General features: G+C 41.1%; 2 protein-coding genes across 4 annotated transcripts; both read right to left on the bottom strand.

Moving 5' to 3' along the window:
• Positions 1 to 141: 141 nt before the first annotated feature.
• On the bottom strand, positions 142 to 3624 carry LOC117963561 (toll-like receptor 9; the record flags this gene model as incomplete). The annotated part of the gene is made up of 1 exon (XM_034904158.2): positions 142 to 3624. A coding segment is annotated over one exon (3150 nt), but the record flags the coding sequence as incomplete, so codon positions are not given.
• LOC117412534 (cadherin-related family member 4-like) lies at positions 3624 to 24221 on the bottom strand. Of its 3 annotated transcripts, none has more exons than XM_058988382.1 (20): positions 24014 to 24221; positions 23796 to 23825; positions 23496 to 23668; positions 22990 to 23152; positions 22608 to 22699; positions 21934 to 22032; positions 21031 to 21134; positions 20570 to 20700; positions 19904 to 20084; positions 18945 to 19095; positions 18066 to 18168; positions 17491 to 17709; positions 16854 to 16999; positions 16387 to 16531; positions 9799 to 10013; positions 9196 to 9335; positions 8615 to 8671; positions 8192 to 8285; positions 7875 to 7902; positions 3624 to 5544 (listed from the first exon to the last, which is right to left on the bottom strand). In XM_058988382.1, exons 1-20 carry the CDS (start codon positions 24129 to 24131, stop codon positions 5516 to 5518), a joined length of 2418 nt encoding a protein of 805 aa, XP_058844365.1. In that variant the 5' UTR covers positions 24132 to 24221; the 3' UTR covers positions 3624 to 5515. The 3 variants fall into 3 exon arrangements, with proteins under 3 accessions (XP_058844365.1, XP_058844364.1, XP_058844366.1); XM_058988381.1 differs by lacking the exon at positions 3624 to 5544 and adding an exon at positions 5561 to 7386; XM_058988383.1 differs by lacking the exon at positions 3624 to 5544 and adding an exon at positions 5561 to 7386 and having other exon boundaries at positions 17491 to 17631.
• Between the last annotated feature and the right edge of the window lie 271 nt (positions 24222 to 24492).

Here is a 24492-nt window from a genome sequence, read left to right as displayed (position 1 = left end):
TGCTCCGCCATACGTATTTCATTATTATTGAATTCCAAATGCGTAAAATGTGTACAAACAGCTTTTGATAATCATTAAATAAGATAAAGTAATAGTAGCAGTCGTAGTACCAAATCAATTGAAATATACATTTCACAACAACTAACCACAATATCAAAAATATGTTTATGGCTAAAGCAACATAAAAGAAAATTACAAGGAGATCTTCAGCGTTTGTGTTGGAGTCTTTATTTGTTCTCATACACAGTTGTGTCATTTTCCCCAAAATAACAACGTATAAAACTATTATTTTAGGCAAACCTAATTTTCTTTAAAAGACCAAATCACTATTCTACTTCACTTCCTCTGTTGTAGGTCTCCTTCTCTTAATTCAACAGTAATGCTCACTTTGCTGTGTAAGTCTTAAATAATAGTGTGTGTGCCCTGTGTTCAGGATGAAATTAAAGTTTGCAGCACTTGTGTCTTTTTCAGAGCTTAGAAGCTTTCACTGATATTAGAGTCATAGTAGCGGTTGTTGTCGGAGGTCAGGGTGGCTCGCATGTTGTCCCAGAAATGAGGCTGGCTGTGGGGGTTTCTAGGCCAAGTGAGGACAGACTTCCTGCAGAGCATTTTCCTCATCTGCAAGTACTTGGACTTATACATCACTTCATCCAAGAGGACCAAGACCACCACATCCACCTTCTCATCTAAGAGGCGCTGTTGGGCCATGAAGAATGCCTGCCTAAGGGTCCCATTGATGGAGCCTCCATTGGTCAGTACGAAGACTGTCTTTTTACTCTTGTAAACCGCATCATACAAGTTCTGAATGCAAGACAATCCAACGAGCCAGTCCCTCTCCTCCAGACAAAGCTTGAACCTCTTTCTCCCCTTGTCCTCCAGGCTGACCCTCAGCTCATTGTAAACCCAGTCTGCCACAGCTTTGTGACGAGTGTCGAAGGCAACAAAGGCATCATATTGGCTGTCTGGCTGGGAAAGCAGGGAGTAGCCTTTGAGCCTCACCCAGAAGATGTGGATAAAGTACCAACAGTCCCAACCATAAAGCTTCTTCAAAATCGGCAGGGCAGTGAAGATGATAGTCATGAATGAGGTGCAGAGGAAGCCAAGATTACCAAGGATCTCCTGGCAAGAACGAGGATCCATAGACAGGACCGCCTTTCCTTGCTGGGACTCGGGAAACTCGCATGTGACATAGGTGGTGAGGTGGGGAATTTTGACCTGTGTGGTCTTGAGAAAGTCGATAAACCAGGAGGAATCACAGTTGCAGGTAAAGGGATTGTTGTGGATGGCCAGCTCAGTGAGGTTGCCTAGGACTTGGGCAGGGAGGCTTTGGGAGTAGAGGAACTTAAGGGCATTGTTACTGAGGTTGAGGAAGTTCAAGGAGGAGGCGCTCTGGAAAAAAGCTTCAGGTAGATTCTTGATGCTGTTGTAGCTGAGATCTAGGATTCTTAATTTACTCCCAAATGTGATAGTTTCTTTGGGAATGGTACTAAGGGAGTTGTGGCTGAGGTTAAGGTGTATAAGGTTGCTCAGATTTTCAAGGCACCACCAGGGGAAAAAAATGAGCTTGTTATGGTTGACATTAAGGATCTTCAAGGTCTTGGGGAGGTTGTTCATGGCATCTTTAGACAAAAACCGCAGGTGATTGTTGGAGATGTCGAGGAAGGTGAGGTTAGTGAGGTTCAAAAAGAATCTTAGATAACGGTCGTTTTGGCCGTCCCACATCAAATCCAGGCGATTGCCACCAAAATAAAGCGAATTTAGAGAGTCACTCTCCAGCCTGGTGGAAATGCGGATGCCGATGTCATTCTGGGCCAAGCTCAGGGACCTAAGAGATTTCAGGTGGTGGATGAAGGTAAAACGGTGACCCATTCCCTTCATGTGGAAGTGGTAAGCATTGCTGGTAAGATCTAGGGCCATCAGGGTACTGTTGAGCTCTTGAAAAGCAGTTTCATAGTACAGGTCTATCCGGTTTTGTGCCAGGTTGAGGAAGCGGAGATTCTTTAAGGGCAAAAACTGACTTCCATTCAGGGGTTGGCTGATATAGTTGGAGGACAAATCCAGACAAACCACATCCTCTAAACCTTGGAAGATATCCTGATGTATGGACATGATGTTGTTATTGGATAAATCAAGTGACAGTCTGTTGTTGCAATACTTGTACTGGAGATTCCTCAGCTGTGGGATGAGATCAGTGTCCCAGTCAGGTTCTTCATTGACTTGACTTGGATGCTGGAACAAACCAGACATAGTAAAGCCTGGTAACAGATTATGTTCTGGTTCTTTAGGGAGATTAACTGAATGATTAATTACGGATGGACAACGAGGAGGAAAAGCCAGCATGTTCTCAGAAAGCACCACCTGCTTCAGAGTACGAATCTTGGTCAACATTGACATGTTGATCTCATTTAGAAAGTTCATCCGGAAGTCTAGTTTTTTAAGGTTTCTGAGGGCCATTAAAGGTTTTAGTCCTGTGGGCTCCAAAGTGAGGAAGAAGTAACCAGTGAGGAGGAGACATTCCAAGGAACCCATGTCTTGGAAATGAGGAGATAGCTGAAGGGTTGGGAAAACTTGTAGTGGTTCATAATTGAAGATCAAATTGAGGGTTTTGACTTTCTTAAGGTAGCTGAAAAAGGTACCATTCACGATGGCATATGCTAACAGGTTGTCAGATAGGTCCAAGTTGGAAAGGTTGACAAGAGGTTCAAAGAGACTGTCGGACAGGGTCCTGAGAGAGTTTCCTCGCAGGCTTAGGGAGATTAGATTCCTCTGGTTCCGGAAAGAGTTGGGATCCAGGTTGATGGAAGCATTATTGAGACAAGGGAAGCAGGGCTGAGCAGCATGGTCACAGCGCTGGCAGTTCCACTCAAGATTCAGGATTTTAAGTTGGGTCAGGTTGGCGAAATCTATGCTGTTGATTCTGCTGATCTTGTTCTCTCTTAGATCAAGGTCTTCTAAAAACTGTGGAAGGCCTCGGGGAACCGCAGTAATATTATTAAACTTGAGCGACAGAACCTTTAGCTGGTGCATATCCCTAAAGACATCCTCCTTTAAATCAAAAGTGTCACCACACGGGTTGTTGTAGTAACAATTTTTGTCCAGGTTGAGGTTCACCAGGTTTTGGGCCCCAGAGAAATTTGCATGGCTGAGGTGGACGATGTTGTTGTAAGCCAAACTGAGAACCTTCAGGCTGGGGGGAAGTTGGGGGACTGACGTTAGGCTATTTCCAGACAAGCCAAGGTAGACCAGATTCTTCAAGTTCACAAAGGCTTCTGGCTCAATCTCCATGCGACAAGACGGCAACGCAGGAGACCTCAACCTCGTCGGAAGACAATTCCACATGATGCTCAGGTTCTGCAGGCCTGGAAGGGCACTGAAGGCATCTCTTTTCACCAGCTTGATATTGTTACTGTCTAGGTACAAAGTGGTCACATTACTGGAACTGATCGTAGGGACTTCAAGTAGTTTTCTTTTGCTGCAGACTACCACTGTGGAATTATCGGTGTCGTCACAAGGAAAAAACTTAGGAAGGGTAGCCCTGGCCAGAGGCACCAGGAGACAGATGAAGAGTGAAGGGTATATCAGACTGTTCCTCTGTGTGACAAGAAAATGTATACAGGCTTTTAGTAATCAATACCATGGTGACCCATCCAGTGCAAAACATATTTAATATTATTAGATATTGCTTTGTTATTAAAACGAGAAATACTTTATACAACTCCCGAAGTCCATTTAAACAGTAAGAGTCAATGTCATTTTTATAGCTTTTTTGCATTTCCCATACTATTTTATGGTGTTTGCAATCATTTTTAATGGTTCTAGGTTCTGTTGCTCTGGTGATTAGTTCTTAGCATTTTTCTTTACCTAGCTGTGCACTCGGGTTGTGCATGACAGGAAAATCCTAAGTGCTGGCACTGAACAGCCTTCCTCATTCCACTCCACTCTGGGTCTACACAGAGAGATCATGTGGGCCAGGAGAGTTCAAAGTCACATGATTTGAATGGATTAAGGAAGGCTGTGTGATGTTATTGAAGTTTCAATTCTCTTGACAAAGCCGCTCAAAGCCAGGTAAAGGCTGATATTGTATTGGAGTCAAAGCCACTCGGAATGGTTGCAAATACCATAAAACGGTAAAGGACATTCAAAATGGCAAAACAAATAAATAAAACACATTCAAACTACTTACCCCTTAAAGACCATTTACTACATCGGAGTTCTGTGACAGTATTTACTATTGAACACAGAATTTTGATTTCTACTTTTCATTGACAAAGAAAAAAATATCTAATATAAAAATAATAATAATAATAATAAAAACTACCAATAGTAACCCAGGTGACAGTGGTCTCTTGCGGAACAAATAATTACTCAAATAATTACTCAAATAATTACTCATCTATAATTATGTGGCAGCAGTGTGGAGTAGTGGTTAGGGCTCTGGACTCTTGACCGGAGGGTTGTGGGTTCAATCCCCAGTGGGGGACACTGCTGTTGTACCCTTGAGCAAGGTACTTTACCTAGATTGCTCCAGTAAAAACCCAACTGTATAAATGGGTAATTGTATGCAAAATAATGTGATATCTGTATAATGCGAAATAATGTATAATGTGATATCTTGTAACAATTGTAAGTCGCCCTGGATAAGGGCGTCTGCTAAGAAATAAATAATAATAATAATATTTAATAAATTAATCATTGCATGAATTGCATTGATGTCAAAGCTTTATTTCTGACCCTCTGAAAGTCAAACACATTTTTTTAAATGTTAGCATTTCGAAAGAATACCACGTAGATATATGCACCACATTTGCAAACAACAGTTAATGCATCCGTCAATAAGATCCTGAAAGATCAATAACCCACAAGCTGTGCACCTTGTATAACTAAAGGTTGAGGTGACATCTATTGAAATGTTAGTCATTTTTACAGTCACTTTATAATTACAGCACAGACCTTCTGATTTGATTTTCAATTGTGGCTACTGTGAGAAGTTATTTTCAAGTAAAAGTCTGTTGCTTGTAAGTTTGTGAATAATTACTTACAAGTGACTGTTCAAAAGGGACAGAGTAAACTACACTTTATTTTTTAAACTGCAGTGAGACATTTATGGTTTACCAGATTCATGTGTTCTCAATTTACAGTCTAACAGTATATGCCGGTGTACATATTTCTTGTTTGTGAACATTAGGATTTAATTGTATGAACAGATTATTTTTAATTATGTTCTAAAGTACTATATGTGTCATTTCAATAGTGCTACAAAACAATAAATAATACATTTACCTTAAATAACAAAGCCTTGCTGTTTTCTATCAGATTCCTGTTTGCAATTAAAGTATTTCATGGAGTATTTCTTCCTAGTATTTTGTGTAACATTTGGTGTCTCCAGTATTTTTAAAAAGAAAGCAAGTTCCACCTACCATAGTTTGAGCTTTAACACGGACATCCAGTGTTTTATAAATAAAATACAACCTGCTCTAGAATTAGTACTGAGTCTGAGTCTGGTAAATGCTGACAGTCAGGTGAATGCCATGCGTGCAACTGAACCTAAAAAAAAAAAAAAAAAAAAAAACGTGTCAGCCTGATTCTTCTCAACTGACTAAACCTGACTTCAGAAGCTCACATCCCATAAGCTGCTGGTTTCAGTTCTCTCCTAGAAGTAACTCAGTGGTAAAGGTGGAAACACAAGCAGCAATGTGGAAGTAACTATGAAAGACATAAGCATTCATTTCTGTATGCTTAGTCAAAAATATAATTGTAATTCCATTGCAAAGCTCTTTTCATGGTGTCAAATGGATAAGCAGAGAAGACCAATAGGCCGTCGTCTTCAGTGCAGCAGGTGCTGTTGTAACTGCCTGTCTGCAGGCCTTTGCTGTTAAAGGTGGTGTTTGCATTGCTGTGTCTTCTTTTGCTGTGAATGTACTTGTCAGTGAGTGTTGCATGAGTTGACACGAAAGGGTACCTTCAGTGGTGTGGAGGTATTCTTAATCACTTCTCCACTGGCATAATATTGTGTTTTAAATTTCTTCTGAGGCCGCACAGGAAGATGTACTCTAACCATTCAGATATGTGCTTATTGCAGAAAGCTATTATATCTTTCACTCTAAAGAAGAAATTTATTCCAACAATAACAAAAAAAACAGATAAATTGTTATTTTTTACAAAATCATAGGAGTAGTTAAGGAAAATGTGGGTGCCTTATTGAAATTATACAAATATATGCTACACAGCAATTCGCATTCATACAAAATTGACAGTAGAATGTTTCTGCTAGTGCCTTTGTCAATACACAGTGAACAGGCACACATATTTAAGGAATGATCAAAACAATACAGACATAATTTAACTTCAGTGCTTTGTGAAATACAGTACACATAGTGAAGCAGATTCTAAGGGCATTATTCCAGTTGCCATTCTACACAATTACTTACAGGTGCATTACGCAAGATACGATGCACGTACTGGCTGACTAGCACAGTAGCTGTGCATCAAAGAAATGAAACAATATAAGGAATTGTCATATTTATAATCCATCCATCCACACCTTATTTTTAGTCCTGTATCCTTTACACCGCTGCCTTATCCAGTTATTCATCTCGACATTTCAGTTCTAAAATGTACGACCCTTTAGATCATTTTTAATGCAGTACTTCCCCTTTCAGAGAAATGATTTATCTGTGTGCCATTCACCAGTTTCACGGTGTCAGTAAGGCAGGCTGGCATGGCATGTGTTGCAGTAAGTGGAGTTCCAAACAGTATGAACCCCATGCCCATCAAGTACAAACCACCAGAACAGTATGGTTTAGATTCTCAAAACTATTTACTCCAAAACAGCATGAATGCATCTGAAAACACCAAATGCAATTCTGAATCAAGAAAAAAAAACAAAAACAAAAACCCAGAGGTCTTCTTACAAACCCGAGGAAATTGTGCGAATTCCGATTTGGAATAAACAGCTTTGAGAACCTAACCCCTATGCCAGGTGGCCACAATCCTGCAGGTTTTCTGGGTATCTTTCAATCATCAATGGCTAAATACCTGGACATTTATTTTAGTGTTGACCAGTTAAGAAAATAATAGTTTCAGGTGGTACAAAAAACCAGATGACCCTGCGTCTCTCCAGGACCGGGGTTGGCCAGCCCTTCCATATGCGATTAAAAAAACAGGAGATTGTGTTGAAAAGTTCGAACAGCTGAAGGAGAGCTGTGGAATGGAACCTTCAAAGTACAGTACAGCATTGTGATTGGGATGTTGGGATGTGAAGCTGGCAGCGAGGCAGGGGTGCTCAGTGAATCACGGTCGGGTGCTGTGCGATCAATAAGCACGTCTCTGTTCAGACCCAGCATCTCTGTCCTGTGACACTGCTGAAAAGATATTCCCGCCCTGTAACTAAGAGACAAGCAAGACCACTTATGTTATCTATACTCACAACGGATGGCAATTACTATAAATGACTGCTGATTTTCTCAGTTAACACTTTTGTACCCCTCACAGCTGATGTCTTTTGTACACTGCATACAAAATACAAGGAGTAAAAAAATCAATATCTCTTTCAGACAGCTCGAATCTAGCATGGATTATCTGTTTAATAGGAAGGGGTTCAGTTTGTCCATGCATACACCCAAAACAAAAGGCATTTTCGTGTATTTTATTTTTTTTGTTGGTGAATGGCTTTCAGTTTTTTAAACACTTCAATGCAATGATGCAGAATCATTCAGCATTGAACGAATATGTTACGCGTTTAAAGCAAAAATGGGAAACACATTGTAAAGTATATCCTCAAAGTGGTTCTCACTAACTAAAATGCACCTGATCAAATCATTTTTAATCCGACAGTGGTCATTTTTGGAGACCATTAGAAAACAGAAATCACTTACATGGGTCTTGTGCTCTTCCATCAAATTGCTGAAAAATAAAAATAAAAATGGTTACATCCTGCTGAACACTAAACTGGCGTGTGCTTGAATACCTACAGCCGCCTACAGTGGAGACTGATTTGAACAACAGTTGGTAGGCAGGCCATTAATTCCCTGGAATCTAAAATAATGGGTTTCTATAGGGGCCTTGCAGTACTAAACAGAAAGACAATTTTGAGTAAATGTATCAATTAATACTAAAGAAAGAAAGCAAGCAAGCTGTGTAGGGTGTGAGTTTGTGTGAGGTGTGCTGTAATGACAGGGCCACTCAGTGTTACCAGTGACAGTGGGCTTGGTGTGCGCTCTCTGTTTTTCCTGGGGTCCTGCGGGAGACTCCTCTCTGGTGTGGGGGCTGCAGTGTCACCAAAGGTTCTGTTCCAAACACACAGCACACCGAAGAATTAAATCCACGACAAGCAGTTTTTCAAATATGCCTCAGCCTACTGTAAACCGGCAATGGTATTCTAGCTTACACAGTACAAATCTGTTTAAAAACAGTACTCCCACATCCATCGCGGGGTCAATATCTCAAGACAGCCTACCAAACCCTCCATGGCTGACTTCATCAAATCTATTCATCCAAATGACCACCGGGCAGATTTGCAGGTTGTTTTCCTGGATCCAGGCAGGTCTTGAAGCATGCATTCACACAGTGGTAAATTGCATGCATTACATCGTCGGACCCTCAAGGTGTAGCTCACCTGTCTTGCAGAAGTGGTTTGGCCATCTCTGTTGGGACTCTCCTGCAAAGTGATGTCCTGCAAGAGATGACGCTCACGTCTATATTACGCTCCTTGTGGAGATTGCAGGAGAATGCATAGTGTATTTATAGATCTTACTGTCCCTTCCACCTCAATAACATTGCGACTCACATCTCAGACACGTAGCTGCAACTCACTCTTAGATCTTCCTCAGAATTGAATGAGTGTTAATATATAGGGTTCTATTCTTTGTTAGTAATGTTTGTGCCTTAGCTCTTGGAAAAAAAGGTTGTTATGCTAAAAAGCATAGTTGTGTTTGGTTTAAAATGTAATAATGCAGAAAAATAAGTGACAAATAATTTGTGGTGATGACTGGTAATTTGTGGTGATGTCTTAGTGCTCATTATTGTAGGACAGTTCCTGTAAATCAATTGTATTTCTGAATTTCAAAATTTTACCACTGATGAATGTTCTGCATGACTGCATTTCTGAACTAAACTTTCAGATAGGAAGTGAGTAATGACTTGTTTTGTCATTGTGAAAAGAATGTGAGCATAAAGTTGATGACTTGTGATACATACATGCTCAGCAGTTTCCAGATCAGTAAAGCTAGTGCTAACAGTAAGAGGGCCCCAGTCACAGCAAGAACGGCCACGAACCAGGGGTCTGGGATCCACTGATTGTCAAACACAGTGACAATCTGAGGAACCTGGGTCACTTTCTGAAAAATAAAAAAACGTAATTTAGAAATGACTGCCTCCCTCCAACTCTCACAACCACCATGCAAATCTGCACACACCGGCTCTCAGAGCTGCCTGGGGGATTTCTCTTGAGGCAGCTGGGTTAGTATGGTTGTGTAGCTGGGTGGAGGCTGGGCATGAACCAGTGAACATGGACACCGCAAGCGAGCATCTTAACCACAATGCAAAAGAGCCAGGCTCATCTGCAGTATTGTTGTCAGAGCTTTAAACCTCATCATCTCAGCGACAGGGGACAAAATCCGTAACGGCAGTGTATCACACAGCACTGCCCGTTACAGCTGTACAATACCTCACCGTTCATGAGCACTAAATAAAAATAAATAAATAAAGGTGTCCCTCCAAAGCAAGGATGAGGAACACTGCTGCGCCAGGTCTTTGAATAAACAGAAGACCACATTGTGGTGATTATACGAGCTGCCCTACCGTGGTTTTGAGGGGGGTGGTGGGGACTGTGGTTGTCCATGGAATCACGTGGACTATCACTGTCACCGTGGTGGAGAAGGTCGGGGGCCCACCATCCGTCACCTTGACCAGGAGTTCATAGGTCGTGGGGTCATACACCCCCGGTTTCAGGTAAGAGAAGGTGTTCTGGGATACCAGAGTGCTTTTAGTCATGGTGAATCGATTGTTAACATTACCTGGAATTAATACAAAACACAACTGAAGACAGGCTGGACAGAAAAGCACATTAAAACGAAATCTTTATAGTAGCTGTTCAAGTTACATGCAAAATTAAGCATTAATGATGCAATATCTTGAAAATATCCATTGATCTTCCCAACTATTTTAGTGGTAATAATTAAACAAGTGAAATATAGTGTTGCCAAATTAAATGCATATATATATATATATATATATATATATATATATATATATATATATATATATATATATATATATATTGTGATAAATAGTGGGTTATCGGGGGTTAGTCCCGATAGAAATAGTAGGGATTTCTATTTAAAGAACAGCGATAACTGTACTGTTGGTCACAAGATTTCCTTTTCGTTTGTTTTAAAATGGCTGCCGCTTAAAAGACTACAATTCCCCTAGTTCCTGGAACTCAGGGGCTCTGTAACGGCGGGATTCTGGGTAAATAAAAGGGGAGTGTTTTGTAGCAAGGGTTGGTGGTGGTACGGCAGTGAGGCCTGTGTGTTGGATTGTTTTTACGCATTATAAAGAAAATCCTAGCAGGACGTGCCTGTGGGGGCCAAAGAGTGGAAAATATTGTTAGTACGAAACTAAACAGTGATACGGTGGTACGGTTATACAGTTACATCGCGAGCAGAGGCTGTAAGGGACAGTCTTCAAAGGACGATGAAATACGTGAATACAGCGAGGTTTAAAAAAAAGACGCGTTTGGGTGTACACAATTCAACGCAAAGGACGGAACAGTAATACTGAAGACACTGCTCTGAAGTTGGATGTAAACTTACCTGCAACGTTACAACAAGCTGTGAGTACAAGCTCTACAACCGGAATACATATTCCTGTACTCAAATGGTGGAAAGGCTGACAAGCCAACGTGATTACCCAGGAACAAGAAAGAGATGCTGTGTTTCTTTTTATTTACTGGACTAAGTGCACCACGTGTGGACACTTAAAAGACTGAAAAGAAAAGGTGCATGTACCAGTGGACTTCAAGTAAATCTTTATGGGATTTAATTTCATTATGTTTGTGTGTACAGTTCTTCTTTATTATTAGGGTGTGGATCAGCCACTCCCTAATCAATAGTCAGGGCTTGAAAAGTGAGTTAGTGCCCAGACCTGGGTTAGTTTTTATTTTGGTGCTCATATTTAGTTTTGTCTCTACTTTTGTTTTCTTTGTAAATAAAATCTCACCTATTGGTTCGCCATTTCTGTTTCCGACTCAGTCTTTGGAATAGCACATTCAGTCAGAGTCTTACAAAATAGAGCACTTTCGCTCACACATGGTGTCAGAAGTGGGATTGTCTGACTGAACGCTAAGTCAACATATCCACCAAGACTCCCAGTGCTATAACGATTGAGTAACTGAAAAAAAAAAAAAAAAAAAAAAATGGCGGATTTGGCTGAGGTACTCAAAATGTTGGCGCAGACGCAACAAGAAAGCAACCGACTGATACAGGAGCAGTTGAATGAAGCTCGGCAGGAGCGAACGGCCATAATGCAGCACTTGGCTCAGGGGAGCCAACAGCCACTCAGTGTGCCAATTCGATCCACACATGTGATCCAGAAAATGACAGAGGGAGATGATATTGAGGCGTTCCTCCTGGCGTTTGAGAGGACTGCAGCTAGAGAAGGGTGGGCCAAGGTCAAGTGGGCTGGGATACTGGCGCCCTTCTTGATAGGCGAGGCACAGAAAGCCTATTATGACCTAAAGCAAAGCGACGCAGACAACTACCAACTATTAAAATCAGAGATCCTGGCTCGAGCAGGGGTCACAACAGCCTTGAGAGCCCAGAGATACCATGCGTGGAACTACAGCAGTGGAACGGGCCCTCGATCTCAAATGTTCGACTTGATCCATCTGGCCAACAGGTGGTTAAAGCCAGAAGTCAACACTGCATCCCGGATAGTAGAGATACTAGTGATGGATCGTTATCTACGGTCACTGCCTGCAAACCTTCGGAAATGGGTGGGACAGGGAGACCCCTCTACTATTGACGAATTTGTCGCTTTGGTGGAACGACAACTCGCCGCCGAGGATTTGGCTCGGCAACCCTCTACCAACCCAGGATGGAGACAACGCAGCAGCCCACGACTGGGTAAGGCAGAGGGCTTTAAGAGGATAGAGGAGCGGTCACAGACTGTGAAGGGACAATACAGAGACAATGACTTTGGGAGTGGGTACCAGGGAAATAGTGGAATGTATCGATTTGACCATAGTAATATCAGGTGTTACAAATGTCAAAAATTAGGACATATTGCAAAGAATTGCACTGAGAGTGAGGAACCAATGCAATGTAATGTTAATGATAATTTTTGTGGAAGTATTATTGTGGCTAGCTCACCGCAAGGGAAGTATCCTTTTTTAGTCTCTGTAATGGTTAACGGGAACACAACTAACGCCCTTGTGGATTCAGGTAGTGCAATTACCTTAGTGTCACCTGAGTTTGTAGACCCCTGCCTATTGACTAAGAATCTAAAAACCGGCGTTACTTGCATCCATGGGGATGTAAAATATTACCCTACTACTCAGGTTGTAGTAGTTTGTGGGGAAGTGAAACAAGAGATGAGAGTAGGGGTAATCCCCAGGTTGCCTCACCCAGTAATTCTTGGTAGAGATTTTCCAGGGTTTGAAGACTTGGTGCAGTTAAACGGGGAATTGGTTAATCCCGAAATAAAGCAAGAGAGGGACCTAGAATCTCCTGAAAGTGTAGTAAAACTGTTTCCCTTTGCCAATACGGAGTGTTTTTTTGAGGAAAGTTTTACCGGAAAAATATTAAAAACTAGAAAGCAGCGTCAGAGAGAGAAAAGGAGAGGGGCTCCAGTCACACACGTCTTAGTCACGCAGAGTACAAAACGAGTCGGGAAAGGGGTGGCAACACAGTGCACCGTAGACGACATATTAGCAGAAACAAGAGCACCAGTACCATTGATAGAAACAGAGGAAGAAGCAGGTAGCTGGGATGAATCCTTTTCTCCTAACAGCGACCAGTTTGCTCGGGCACAAGAGAACGACCCGACATTAGTCAATGTAAAGCGACAGGTGGTATCAGTAAATGGAACACTGGTAGAAAATGCAATCATTAATCCACAGGAACACTTTGTAGTAAAAAATGATTTACTTTACAGAAATACAATTATTAATGAAAACCCGGTAGAACAATTACTGGTACCACCCCAGTTTAGGAATTCAGTTTTGAGATTAGCACACAACCATTTATTCGGAGCTCATTTAGGGGGGGAGAAGACACTTCAGCGCATCTTACAAAGATTTTATTGGTTAGGGATCCGAAAGGACGTAGAACAGTTTTGCAAATCTTGCCCAAAATGCCAGAAGGCAAGTCCTCGACCCCATTTAAGAGCACCCCTAGAGTCTATGCCCATAATCGACATCCCATTTGAACGGATTGCTATGGATCTTGTAGGGCCTTTGAGCAAATCGGCTCGAGGACACGAATATATTCTGGTGATTATGGACTATGCCACACGTTATCCTGAAGCTATTCCCTTAAGAAATATTGCATCAAAAACTATTGCTAAAGAATTGGTACAGGTATTTACAAGGGTGGGGATTCCAAAGGAAATATTAACAGACCAGGGCACACCATTTGTTAATCGGTTAATGAAAGAATTATGTAGCACGCTGCATATAAAACCTATTCGTACCTCGATTTACCATCCACAAACGGACGGATTAGTTGAACGATTTAATAAAACGCTAAAATCAATGTTAAGAAAAGTAATTAGTCATGACGGTAAGGATTGGGATTTATTGCTACCATATCTCATGTTTGCCATAAGGGAAGTCCCACAATCGTCGACCGGGTTTTCACCATTCGAACTTTTATATGGGAGACAACCAAGAGGTATACTTGATATTGCAAAAGAAACCTGGGAAGAGCAAAAATCTAAAGGGAAAAATGTAGTTGATTACGTGATAAAATTACAAGATCGTATTGAAAAAGTAACCCCCATTGTACAGGAACATCTGAGACAGGCGCAAACGAGACAAGCTACTAATTATAACAAAACGGCAAAGCCACGCTCTTTCAATCCGGGTGATAGAGTCATGGTTTTAGTTCCCACCCCAGAAAGCAAATTGTTTACCCATTGGCAAGGGCCGTATGAGGTCATTGAAGCCGTAGGGCCAGTAAATTATAGAATAAGTCAACCCAATAAACGTAAGCCGGAACAATTGTACCACATCAATTTATTAAAACCATGGGTAGACCGCGAAGTATTGACTATACACGCCAGTGAAATAGATAAGACACCTGTAAATATGGGTGCAGGATTGTCGTTGGAGCAAAGGAAAGAAGTGAAAGAGCTAGTTAAAAGAAATCAAGATGTGTTTTCCCAGTTGCCAGGAAGAACGACGGCCACCCAGCATGAAATAATCACACCCCCTGGAGTAAGAGTAAAAGTAAGGCCATATCGTATACCTGAGGCTAAACTGATCGATGTACACAAAGAAATAGAAACCATGTTAAAGTTAGATATAATTGAGGAATCCACCAGCCCGTGGAATAGTCCAATTGTTATGGTGGCGAAACCTAACGGCACTTGGAGGTTTTGCAACGATTTCAGGCAGTTAAATAACGTATCAAAGTTTGACGCATATCCAATGCCAAGGATAGATGAATTAATTGAGAGGCTGGGTAAAGCTCAATATCTAACGACATTAGACTTAACTAAAGGTTATTGGCAAATTCCATTAAGCCAGGAGTCTAAGGAGAAAACTGCATTTTCAACGCCCCGGGGTCTGTTCCAATATAAAGTAATGCCCTTTGGCCTACATGGAGCTCCCGCATCGTTCCAAAGATTAATGGACAAAATACTGAGGCCCCATGTAGAGTATGCATCAGCATACATAGATGATATTGTGATTTTCTCAGAGACATGGGAGGAACATTTGGCTAGGGTACAGGCAGTTGTACAAAGTCTCAGAGAAGCTGCACTAACAGCTAATCCAGATAAATGTTTTTTTGGTTTGTCCGAGGCCAAATATTTGGGGTATATTGTGGGTGGGGGTACAGTAAAACCACAAGTTAGCAAGGTGGAAGCTGTCAAAGAATGGCCAGTTCCGCAAAATAAAAAACAGGTTAGGGCATTTCTAGGCTTAGCTGGATATTACCGTCGGTTCGTACAGGACTTTTCATCCATCACAGCTCCACTGACAGACTTAATTAAGAAGTCTGCACCAAATAAGGTAAAGTGGACTGGGGAGACAGAAAAATCTTTTAATCGGGTGAAGGAACTGTTGTGTAGTGGTCCTGTGTTAAAAGTTCCAGATTTCACAAAACCTTTTATTGTACAGACGGATGCATCGGAAGTAGGGTTGGGGGTGGTGCTGTCACAAACAGTGGACGGAGAAGAACACCCGGTTATGTATTTAAGCCGCAAGTTATTACGCAGTACGTTGGGCTATAGAAACACTAAGGTATTATTTGCTCGGTAGAGAATTTACTCTAGTGACGGACCATTCACCGTTAAAATGGATGAAGGAAAATAAAGAGAAAAATGCGAAAGTGACAAGGTGGTTCCTGGCATTACAACCATACAAATATAAGATAGAACACAGAAGTGGGTTAAAGAATGCAAATGCAGATGGTTTGTCCAGGGTATATAGCAAGGGGGTTGAAACCGCTCCAACCAGTAGGTTTGAGCTGGGGAAAAGGATATGTGATAAATAGTGGGTTATCGGGGGTTAGTCCCGATAGAAATAGTAGGGATTTCTATTTAAAGAACAGCGATAACTGTACTGTTGGTCACAAGATTTCCTTTTCGTTTGTTTTAAAATGGCTGCCGCTTAAAAGACTACAATTCCCCTAGTTCCTGGAACTCAGGGGCTCTGTAACGGCGGGATTCTGGGTAAATAAAAGGGGAGTGTTTTGTAGCAAGGGTTGGTGGTGGTACGGCAGTGAGGCCTGTGTGTTGGATTGTTTTTACGCATTATAAAGAAAATCCTAGCAGGACGTGCCTGTGGGGGCCAAAGAGTGGAAAATATTGTTAGTACGAAACTAAACGGTGATACGGTGGTACGGTTATACAGTTACATCGCGAGCAGAGGCTGTAAGGGACAGTCTTCAAAGGACGATGAAATACGTGAATACAGCGAGGTGCGCTGTTTAAAAAAAAGACGCGTTTGGGTGTACACAATTCAACGCAAAGGACGGAACAGTAATACTGAAGACACTGCTCTGAAGTTGGATGTAAACTTACGTGCAACGTTATATTGCACGCATGTACTGTAGTTAAATACTGGAGCTATGGCATTGTACTGTACTGCATTACTAGGTTTGCCACTACAAGATCCCATTTTAGAAACTGTAACAGTGTCGCCCTGGCTTCACCGGCACTTGCCTCCCACGAGCGTGTAGGTGAGCGTGGAGGTGATGTCTTGGTCAGTGCACTGAACCAGAACGATTTCCTGCCCGGCTTTCAGGGTGGAGAAGATAGTGGCCTCGTAGTATGGAGGATTGCACACTGGTGGGTTATCGTTGGTATCCTGGGTGGAAAAAAAATCTAAATTTCAATGATTTTAGTCAAAAATGCAACAGTGTAGGATATTTAATAGAAATTGAACTAATCTGGCCCTTAATGGCAGCCAACCTAAATACTGCTAGCATTTAGATGATTAGAGAAGGCCTCTTTGTGTATGTACAATATAAGTTATGTATACATTATGAAAACCAACATTACTATCAGGGGATGTAACACTTTGTCTTAAAAGTATGGGTGCTTTTTATTTTTATGTAAGTGGTGGTATAAGATTCTATTGAGGGACACTGGGAGGCATTGCAGCCTTATCCCACATCTATTTTACTTACCTGGACCTCGATAGTGATGGTCTGCAAGGCTGTCTTCTGTCTATTGGGGTCAGGCTGCAGGTCTTGGTTCATATCCACTGCCTCAATCTTCAGCTGGTAGGTCGACTGTCTTTCAAAGTCCAGAGTGGACAAGAGATTGATCTGGCCTTCAAACAAAGGTGGACAGAGCAAATGTAGTGGTCATTTAGAGGTGAGGAAGATATGGGTTCAGACACACTCACACTACTCTTGAGATAACAGCAATGTTTGTCAGTTAAGATACAGTGTATATATATATATATATATATATATATATATATATATATATACATTGTCAGGAGGTGAAGTTTTCTTTTCAGACATTGATTCTGTTTGTTATACTTAACAGTTTCACACATACAATCCAACATAAAGACAAGCTTTCAAGACATCAAAAATCTCTACCAGGTGAAAGTGAAAATAAAGAAACGCATGCTATTATTTATAATTACCTCGACTAACACAGAAAAATATATTTTCCCACATTTTTTTCATATCATTTAATGGAAGTTTTTTAAAAAAAAAACTTTTTAACATTTTATTTCAACAATGGCAAATGTTTTATTATTTTTTTTGCTTTGTTTTATTCGTTCCAGTCTGACCATATGTTGACACTCACCGCTCCTGGGATCAATGTAGAATTGGGGTGGGTTGTTGCCATTGCCTCCAGTGATTCGGTACTGGACGTTGTTGAAGGGCCAGTCATGGTCAGTTGCTGTGACCACCCCAATGACGGTACCCACCGGGCTTCTCTCGTTCACTGTGAAGGTGAAAGGTTCCTTGAAGGTGGGGGGGAACTCGTTAACTGGAGTCACCGTCACAAACACTGAAACGCTGGCTGGAAAATGGAGATTAACAGCTGTACAAATTATACCCGTGAAGTCAGAACATACCCCCAGCAGCACCTCCCTTAATCAATCATTCAACTGCGCTGGTTAATACAGCAATGCACCTGTTACTTATCCCATTGCATTGCAATGGAACAAACTGGTTCTGTAAAAAGCAAAGGAAGACCTACAAAGAGAGCAGTTTTTAGAAATGATGTTGGTTACTACAACAGAAAGCAGAGCGTTAGCAAATACTCTAAATGTAATGTAAAGACAGGACGTGAAAGTCGTTCACAGCAGTGTTATCGATGGAAGGGCTAAATGGAAAAGCTCTCTTCCTTCATAGAAGACACGAAATGTGACTTACTTGTCAACTGAGGCACTCCACTGTCTTTTATTAGGATGGTAATGGGGTACTGGAAATCAACACCTGCCATTACAGCAGAGTCATAGTCTAGTGTATTGTTTAACTGGGGGAAAAATAAATACAAAAAAACATAAGCAATTAAAATAAAAATAAAAAAAAATAAAAATGAAAGTTTGATCTTCTATTGAGCTGGTCTCCCTGCTTCGGCGATTCGCCCTCTTCAACTTATTCAAAATCCTGCTGCTCATCTGGTATTCCCAACCCCGCTACTCTCACTCTACCCCTCTGCTTCACACTCTCCACTGGATACCTCTCTCTGCTCAAATCCTGTTTAAGACCCTTGCTCTTGCCTATCGCTCTCTTCATCATACTGCCCCTTTCCTATCTCCAATCCCTCATATCTCCTTATATTCCCTCTCGCCCTCTAGCTCATCCTCTACTGGCCCACTTGTTATGCCTTCTCTTCACTCTCCTTCCTCCTGTGCTCGCTCTTTTTCTTCACTCTCCTTCCTCCCGTGCTCGCTCTTTCTCTTCCCTCGTCCCCCTGTGGTGGAAGCAGGACTGTTCAGTCTTTTACTGCTTTCCACCATCTTCTCAAAACCCACTCATTCAACCTTTATGTAAATTCCTATTTAAATATATTTTTGTATTTTTTCCTTTATTTATATTAATTTTGTATATATGTGTTTGTTTTGCTTTTTTATTGCCTGTAACATATACTTTTATATTTTGTTTAATTTCTGTAAGTCGCTTTGGATAAAAGCGTCTGCTAAATAATAATAATAATAATAATAATAATAATAATAATAATAATAATAATCCACAGACAAAACCTGATGGTTCATGGGCTTTGGTTCCAGCTCCATGCTCACCCCTCACCTCCAGCGTGGTCCCCTGCAGACGGAACATGTACCTAGATACACCGTCAGCCTGAATGCTGTAAGAGAGCGTGTTGCCCGTGCTGTCCCTGTCCGAGCAGCTCAAGGTAAAGAGAGTGCCTGCAATGGGTGTGGTCTCCGGCACATGAGTTCTGTTCATTGGAAAGAAACACCAAGGGTTACGGAACTATATTGAACTGGGGAGACAGCAAACTGCAGTATTTCTCTAAACACTGCTGATAGTGGGATTCCATGTCAAACTGACAGTTTGAAAGACAAACCTAAAATGGTCTGCTTGGTTTCAAAAACAAGAAAAAGAAACGGCAGGTCTCCAGGTCATTTATTATGATGACATGGAAATGCAGGTCAACCCGCAAATTCAAGTTAATGTCAAAAGGGCAATCTCAAGGAATGTTGCACACACAGTTCACATGGAGACCTGCTGTTAGCAGTATGCAGGTTTCTTAGTAACGTCATTGATTTTATTTAAACAAATGTGCTACATGTCTACCACGCCCATTCTTACTATCATCATGGAATCGACCAGCAGTGAAAAGCATCTTTATAAATCAGTTACTGCATAACTCCCTGGGCAAGAGGAATCGGACTGTTTAGCAGGAGGGAGACCCGAGAAGAATAAACAAGTTAGGGAAAAGTTTGTTTGAATTTTGTGAGTGTTAGCTGTCAGCACACTACCCTTCTCAAGGAATACGTTTAATATTGCTATCTAGAGAGAACTGAATAAAGGCACACTGATGAATATACAGTAAATATCTGTTTCTTATGAGACTGAGCTCGAACTGGGGAGCCTGTGCACCGCAAGCGAGCGTCTTAACCACGATGCAAAAAAGCGGCAGGCTCGTTTGCATCCCAGGTTTTAGAGATTTTATCCTCATCTCAGCGACAGGGGACAGAATCCGTAACGGCAGAGCATCACACCGCACTGCCCGTCACACTTACACAACGACCGCAGGCGTGCAGAGTGGAGGGATATCATTGGCGTCCTGCACCGTCACTTGCACAGTAGCTGTGGCGCTGACCTTATGGACAGGGTCGTAGGCGCGGACCAGTAAGGAGGTAACAGCCAGGCCTGGGTTGGAATCCAGATCGAGATTGTAGGTGGTCCTGATCACCCCTGTTTCTATACAGCAAGCAAAACACAGGAGCCATTCATGTAGGTTAATTCACTGTATTTACACAAGGCGGCACCATCCCTGAGCATGCAAACTTGTTTATGGCCATGCTGAAAACCACGACTGGAAAAGCACAGAATCAGTGATAAATTTGAGTTATGATTTGAGGTACGTGCACAAAAATAATGTACTCGTTAACCAGTACCTTGTAAGCAAATATAACACATGACTGGGTTTTCTATAGCAACACAACACGCCTAACATATATAACAGGCATACACACCTTATAAAAAGGTTTTTATTTTGTGTAAGTAGAACCTTATCCTGTATAATGACTCACACCATGGATAATGTTGAAGCCATAGTCAAATCAAACACACACTTAACAAATATTTACTTATGATTTACATCAGATTTCAAAGGCACAATGAAGTGGTATGCAGGGAAGATCCCTTCTGATACCCAATCAGGCTCAGTACAGAAGATTTCTTACTTTCATTGATCTGAAAGGCTGAGGTTGGGGTTATTAACTGGTAGTGCACATTTGTTCCCAGAGCTGTGACTGTAGCTACCACAGCTGCTGGCCCTGTGTTCTCCCGAATAGTTACAGCCTGGTTGACATCCCTGGGGAAAAGATATTATGAAATTCAGTATCTTTAGTGATTAGACTAGTCTGGGCACTTTGAGATGGTATCTGGTGAAAAAGTAAAAGTCTGTAGACCTGTTTGCTGGATGGTCTTTTATTGAAACCGAAGCTCTCTGAACACGTGTCACATGTGAACATGTGGTCATAGTCGTGATGGATTCATTTAATGAAGAGACGTGTTACTGAAGCAGATTATTTCAGTACATTTCATAGTTAATGTCACAGATTTGAAATAAATGTACATGCGCACTCTAGTACTGTGCATCTGCGATTTTCTGCACAGCCTTACAATGGCGCCCCATACTCACTTGAAGGATATGGTGGTCTTGTCAATGGGCAAGACCTCCACAGTGAGGGTCCCTAAGCATGAAGCTCCGTGCTGATCCAGCACCTTTATCGTCAGCGTGAAACTCTGCAGCCAGAAAGGAGAGCCGGAGAACACAGTCACAGTCATTTTACTGACACGTCACAATATCTCTTCTTAGTTTCACTGCATTAGAAATGCTCATGTAGGGAAATAGGTAAATTAAAAAGTATTGTGGATACTCAGTTTATAGAAAGAAATTTATGCAAGGGTAACAAAGCGATTTAAACAATATTATTGAGTACAGTGATCAGCACAGCTGCAAGTGGGGTGTGGGAACTTGACCTTGGTGGAACATTGCTGGCACAAAAAAAGCTAAGCTTGCAAAAACAAAGGTTAGCTTTCACGCACGTTTAGGCAAGACATATAAGACAGGCATTTGAGAGTACATTTTAGCATTCATGACAATCCTCCAAGAACATACACCAGCACCGTGTCTGATGCTCTCCTAGAGATAAGTAACTAAATCACTGCTTCATTTCTGCAATAACTAGTGGCCTCATTTCTGTGTCTAGTGATAATGATTAAGCTGTGAAAGTGACTTTGATTATTGGAATCAATAAAGGAAACTAAATCCAGCTTAAATCCTTGTTGTATGCGCTCCTTCACACACAAATATATACATCAGTTAGTTTCCTTACACTTATCTAAGCAGAAGTCACCCCCACCCCCCTCTATCTAGAAACCTTGCAAAGAGCCTGGATTAGGTATATCCCGTAGCCATATTGCATTTCGTCACAAGAGTGATTTTTTTTTTTGTTTGTTTCGTAAAATTCCTGCAATGGCTTTTCAACACGACTTCAAAAACAGTGATGCATTGTTGAGAGTAGCAGAGATATCCTCTTACCCGGTCACCGGTCTGATAATTGAAAGCCTGATTTGGATAAACGTTGCCAGACGCGTCGATGGTAAAATCTCCATTTGGCACAACCTGCTTTATGTTATACTGGGAAACAAGAAAATAGTTTTTCAATAGCCGATACCCAAGTAGAAATAGTAGTTCTTAGATGAAGATTAACCCAAGTTACTTAACCGAGTTTAACTCAGAGCATGAAAGTGGAGTTTAAGAAAGGACACAAGCCCTAAAAGATATACCACTGGTACATAAAAAAAAAAAAAAAACACACACACAACATTTCCCACCACCAGCTCCGCTATCTAAATATTTTAAACAATCCCTGGAACAGGAACATACAGATTAAATACAGGGAAACACTTTACTTTAAGTGCCTCTTAATCCTAATTTATTGCACAATAATAACACAGTAATTACACACATTGTTCTGTAGTTTAAATGCAACTACATGTTCAATTACAAAGTAAGCCTCTGAGGCAGTCTAACATCTTCTTCAAAACACTGCATTTGTAAGACGTGTTGTGCATTTACAATCCAACTGCTCTGTAACCACATGTGCATTTAAAGAGTAATTAGTGTGTACTTAGAAACACTATCTGTAAATGATACCCAAGCAGGTGAACACAGTCAGAAAAACATGAAAGAAGAAGACACACTGTCCTTACACTGAAGATTGTGCCAGCATTGGCATTAGTAGTGGCTGTGTAAATCTTGGTGGTCTTGGGCACATTCTCCAGCACCTGCACTGTATCTCCGACTGAAAACCAAGCAGAAAGAAGAGCATCACTCTGCTGGGTTCTGCATGCTCAGCAGGTAAAGCACAGTGCAACGTATACTGTACACAGAACCCTATCCATTCTTGAGATCCAATTTTTAATCACCATCTTAACAACGCCTCTGTAAGAGCCAATATAGCTTGTGAAAAAAATGTGTGGGTCAAGTTTGACAGCATGTACATATATATTGAAGGCAAAGGTAGTCAGAGAGTCACATGTTTTTAAAGTTGCTGATCCTACTGTGAACTCCCCCAGTACAGTGTTCTCTTACCCTGGCTTGAGAAAGGTGTTGCACACTGGAGGGGATTGCTGACTGGGGTGATCTGCACGTAGAGGTTAGAAGAAATGCTGCCATAGGCATTAGTATAAGTGATGGCTATGTTGTATTGATTCACCATCAAAGCATTTAGTGCTGCAGAGCTGCTCAGTTTGATCTGGGGAAAAGAAATAGCACATAAACCATCGGTGACATGATAAAATGATCTCTATGAAGAGTATATTAATATAAAAAAACAGCCACAGAAAGCCTACATCACAAATACACCACTGCAAAAAAATGAACAGAAAAAAAACAAAAAACAACCTTGTGTTCAAGTCCTTCACCTAAGCCTTACCTTACAGCCTGTGCTGTGGAAGTTCACGGTCGCCACAGTACAGGGGGATAACAAGAGTGCTGCTTTTGTGATTGAATCCACTGCCATTTTTTATTGAAAAAGAAAGCGAAGGAAACACTACATGTTGACAGCTAACATGTACATGAGTACTAGCAGCTCTCACCGTTGCTGTTTTTCCTGAGTTGATTGAAGGGTTGTTGAAGAATGTGGTTGCAGGACTGACAGTCATGGACACTGTTGACATTGAATACCAGTTTCCAAGAGTGAATGAATAGACTGTGGTTCCTGGCACACTGTTTTCTGGGATTCCAACAGTTTGTGGAAGGGTGTCAAAGTCTCAAGAAGCAAAAGAATAAATCAATAATTATATACATTTGCTGTTGCAACATAAATGGTAAATTTATTTAATAATAATAATAATAATAATAATAATAATAATAATAATAATAATAATAATACTTACAAGGCTCATAGATGCAAAAGGATCCACATACTGAAAAAAAAAATTATAAAAAAATACTCACAACTATTCTATGTCCAAATAGAATCAATTTGTTTACAGTGTTATAACTAATGTATGTGTTTTTTTATACTTCAAATTTTATTGAAAATGTTCACATTAACAGTTGGTGTAACATGATTTTTAAAGTCAAAATAATAAGGAAATTAATTAGTACGCACCTTGTAACAGTACAATCAGAAGCAGTCTCAAGGTTGCTGCTCTGTCCATCGTGGTTCTTGTAAAAGCTGCCTGGTGAGAAGTGGTGTCGATCCCTGTGTATGTTGAAAGCTCTGACATCAAGTTTCTGTTTGAATTTCCAAGACCCAGGGCAAACACAGAGCAAATGGGGTTGCTATGTATTCAGGGGTAAATGGAAGGTGGCATTCTAAGGACCCACTGCACAAACAATGAACCATTCAAGCATGTTGAGACAGAAATAAGGAACTTTTCTGCAGTGTAAAAACCTCCCCCTCTATTTCAAAATTTAAAAAATAAAAAAGTAATAAACACAGGGCGGGCCAACAGTCAAGCAGCGCAGAGACAGAGAGAGAAAGATAGAGTTACTATTACTGCTACCAATTCTCAAAATGTCGCCCTCCTCGTGCTTGGAACCAGTTTAACTGAAAAAGGAGAAAAAGGCCATTTTGGCCCCGGAATA

The sequence above is a fragment of the Acipenser ruthenus genome, chromosome 16 (assembly GCF_902713425.1).
Source record: "Acipenser ruthenus chromosome 16, fAciRut3.2 maternal haplotype, whole genome shotgun sequence".
NCBI lineage: Eukaryota > Metazoa > Chordata > Actinopteri > Acipenseriformes > Acipenseridae > Acipenser > Acipenser ruthenus.
This window is presented reverse-complemented; position numbering and strand designations above follow the sequence as displayed.

Excerpts from the sequence above, each read along its gene's own strand:
- LOC117412534 (XM_058988381.1), bottom strand. The coding sequence starts at position 24,131 with ATGTCAGAGCTTTCAACATACACAGGGATCGACACCACTTCTCACCAG. Across the intron at positions 18,169-18,944 it reads TGCAGGGGACCACGCTGGAG|TTAAACAATACACTAGACTA; the intron begins GTGAGGGGTGAG and ends TTTTTCCCCCAG. Across the intron at positions 8,286-8,614 it reads AAACCACTTCTGCAAGACAG|AACCTTTGGTGACACTGCAG; the intron begins GTGAGCTACACC and ends TGTTTGGAACAG.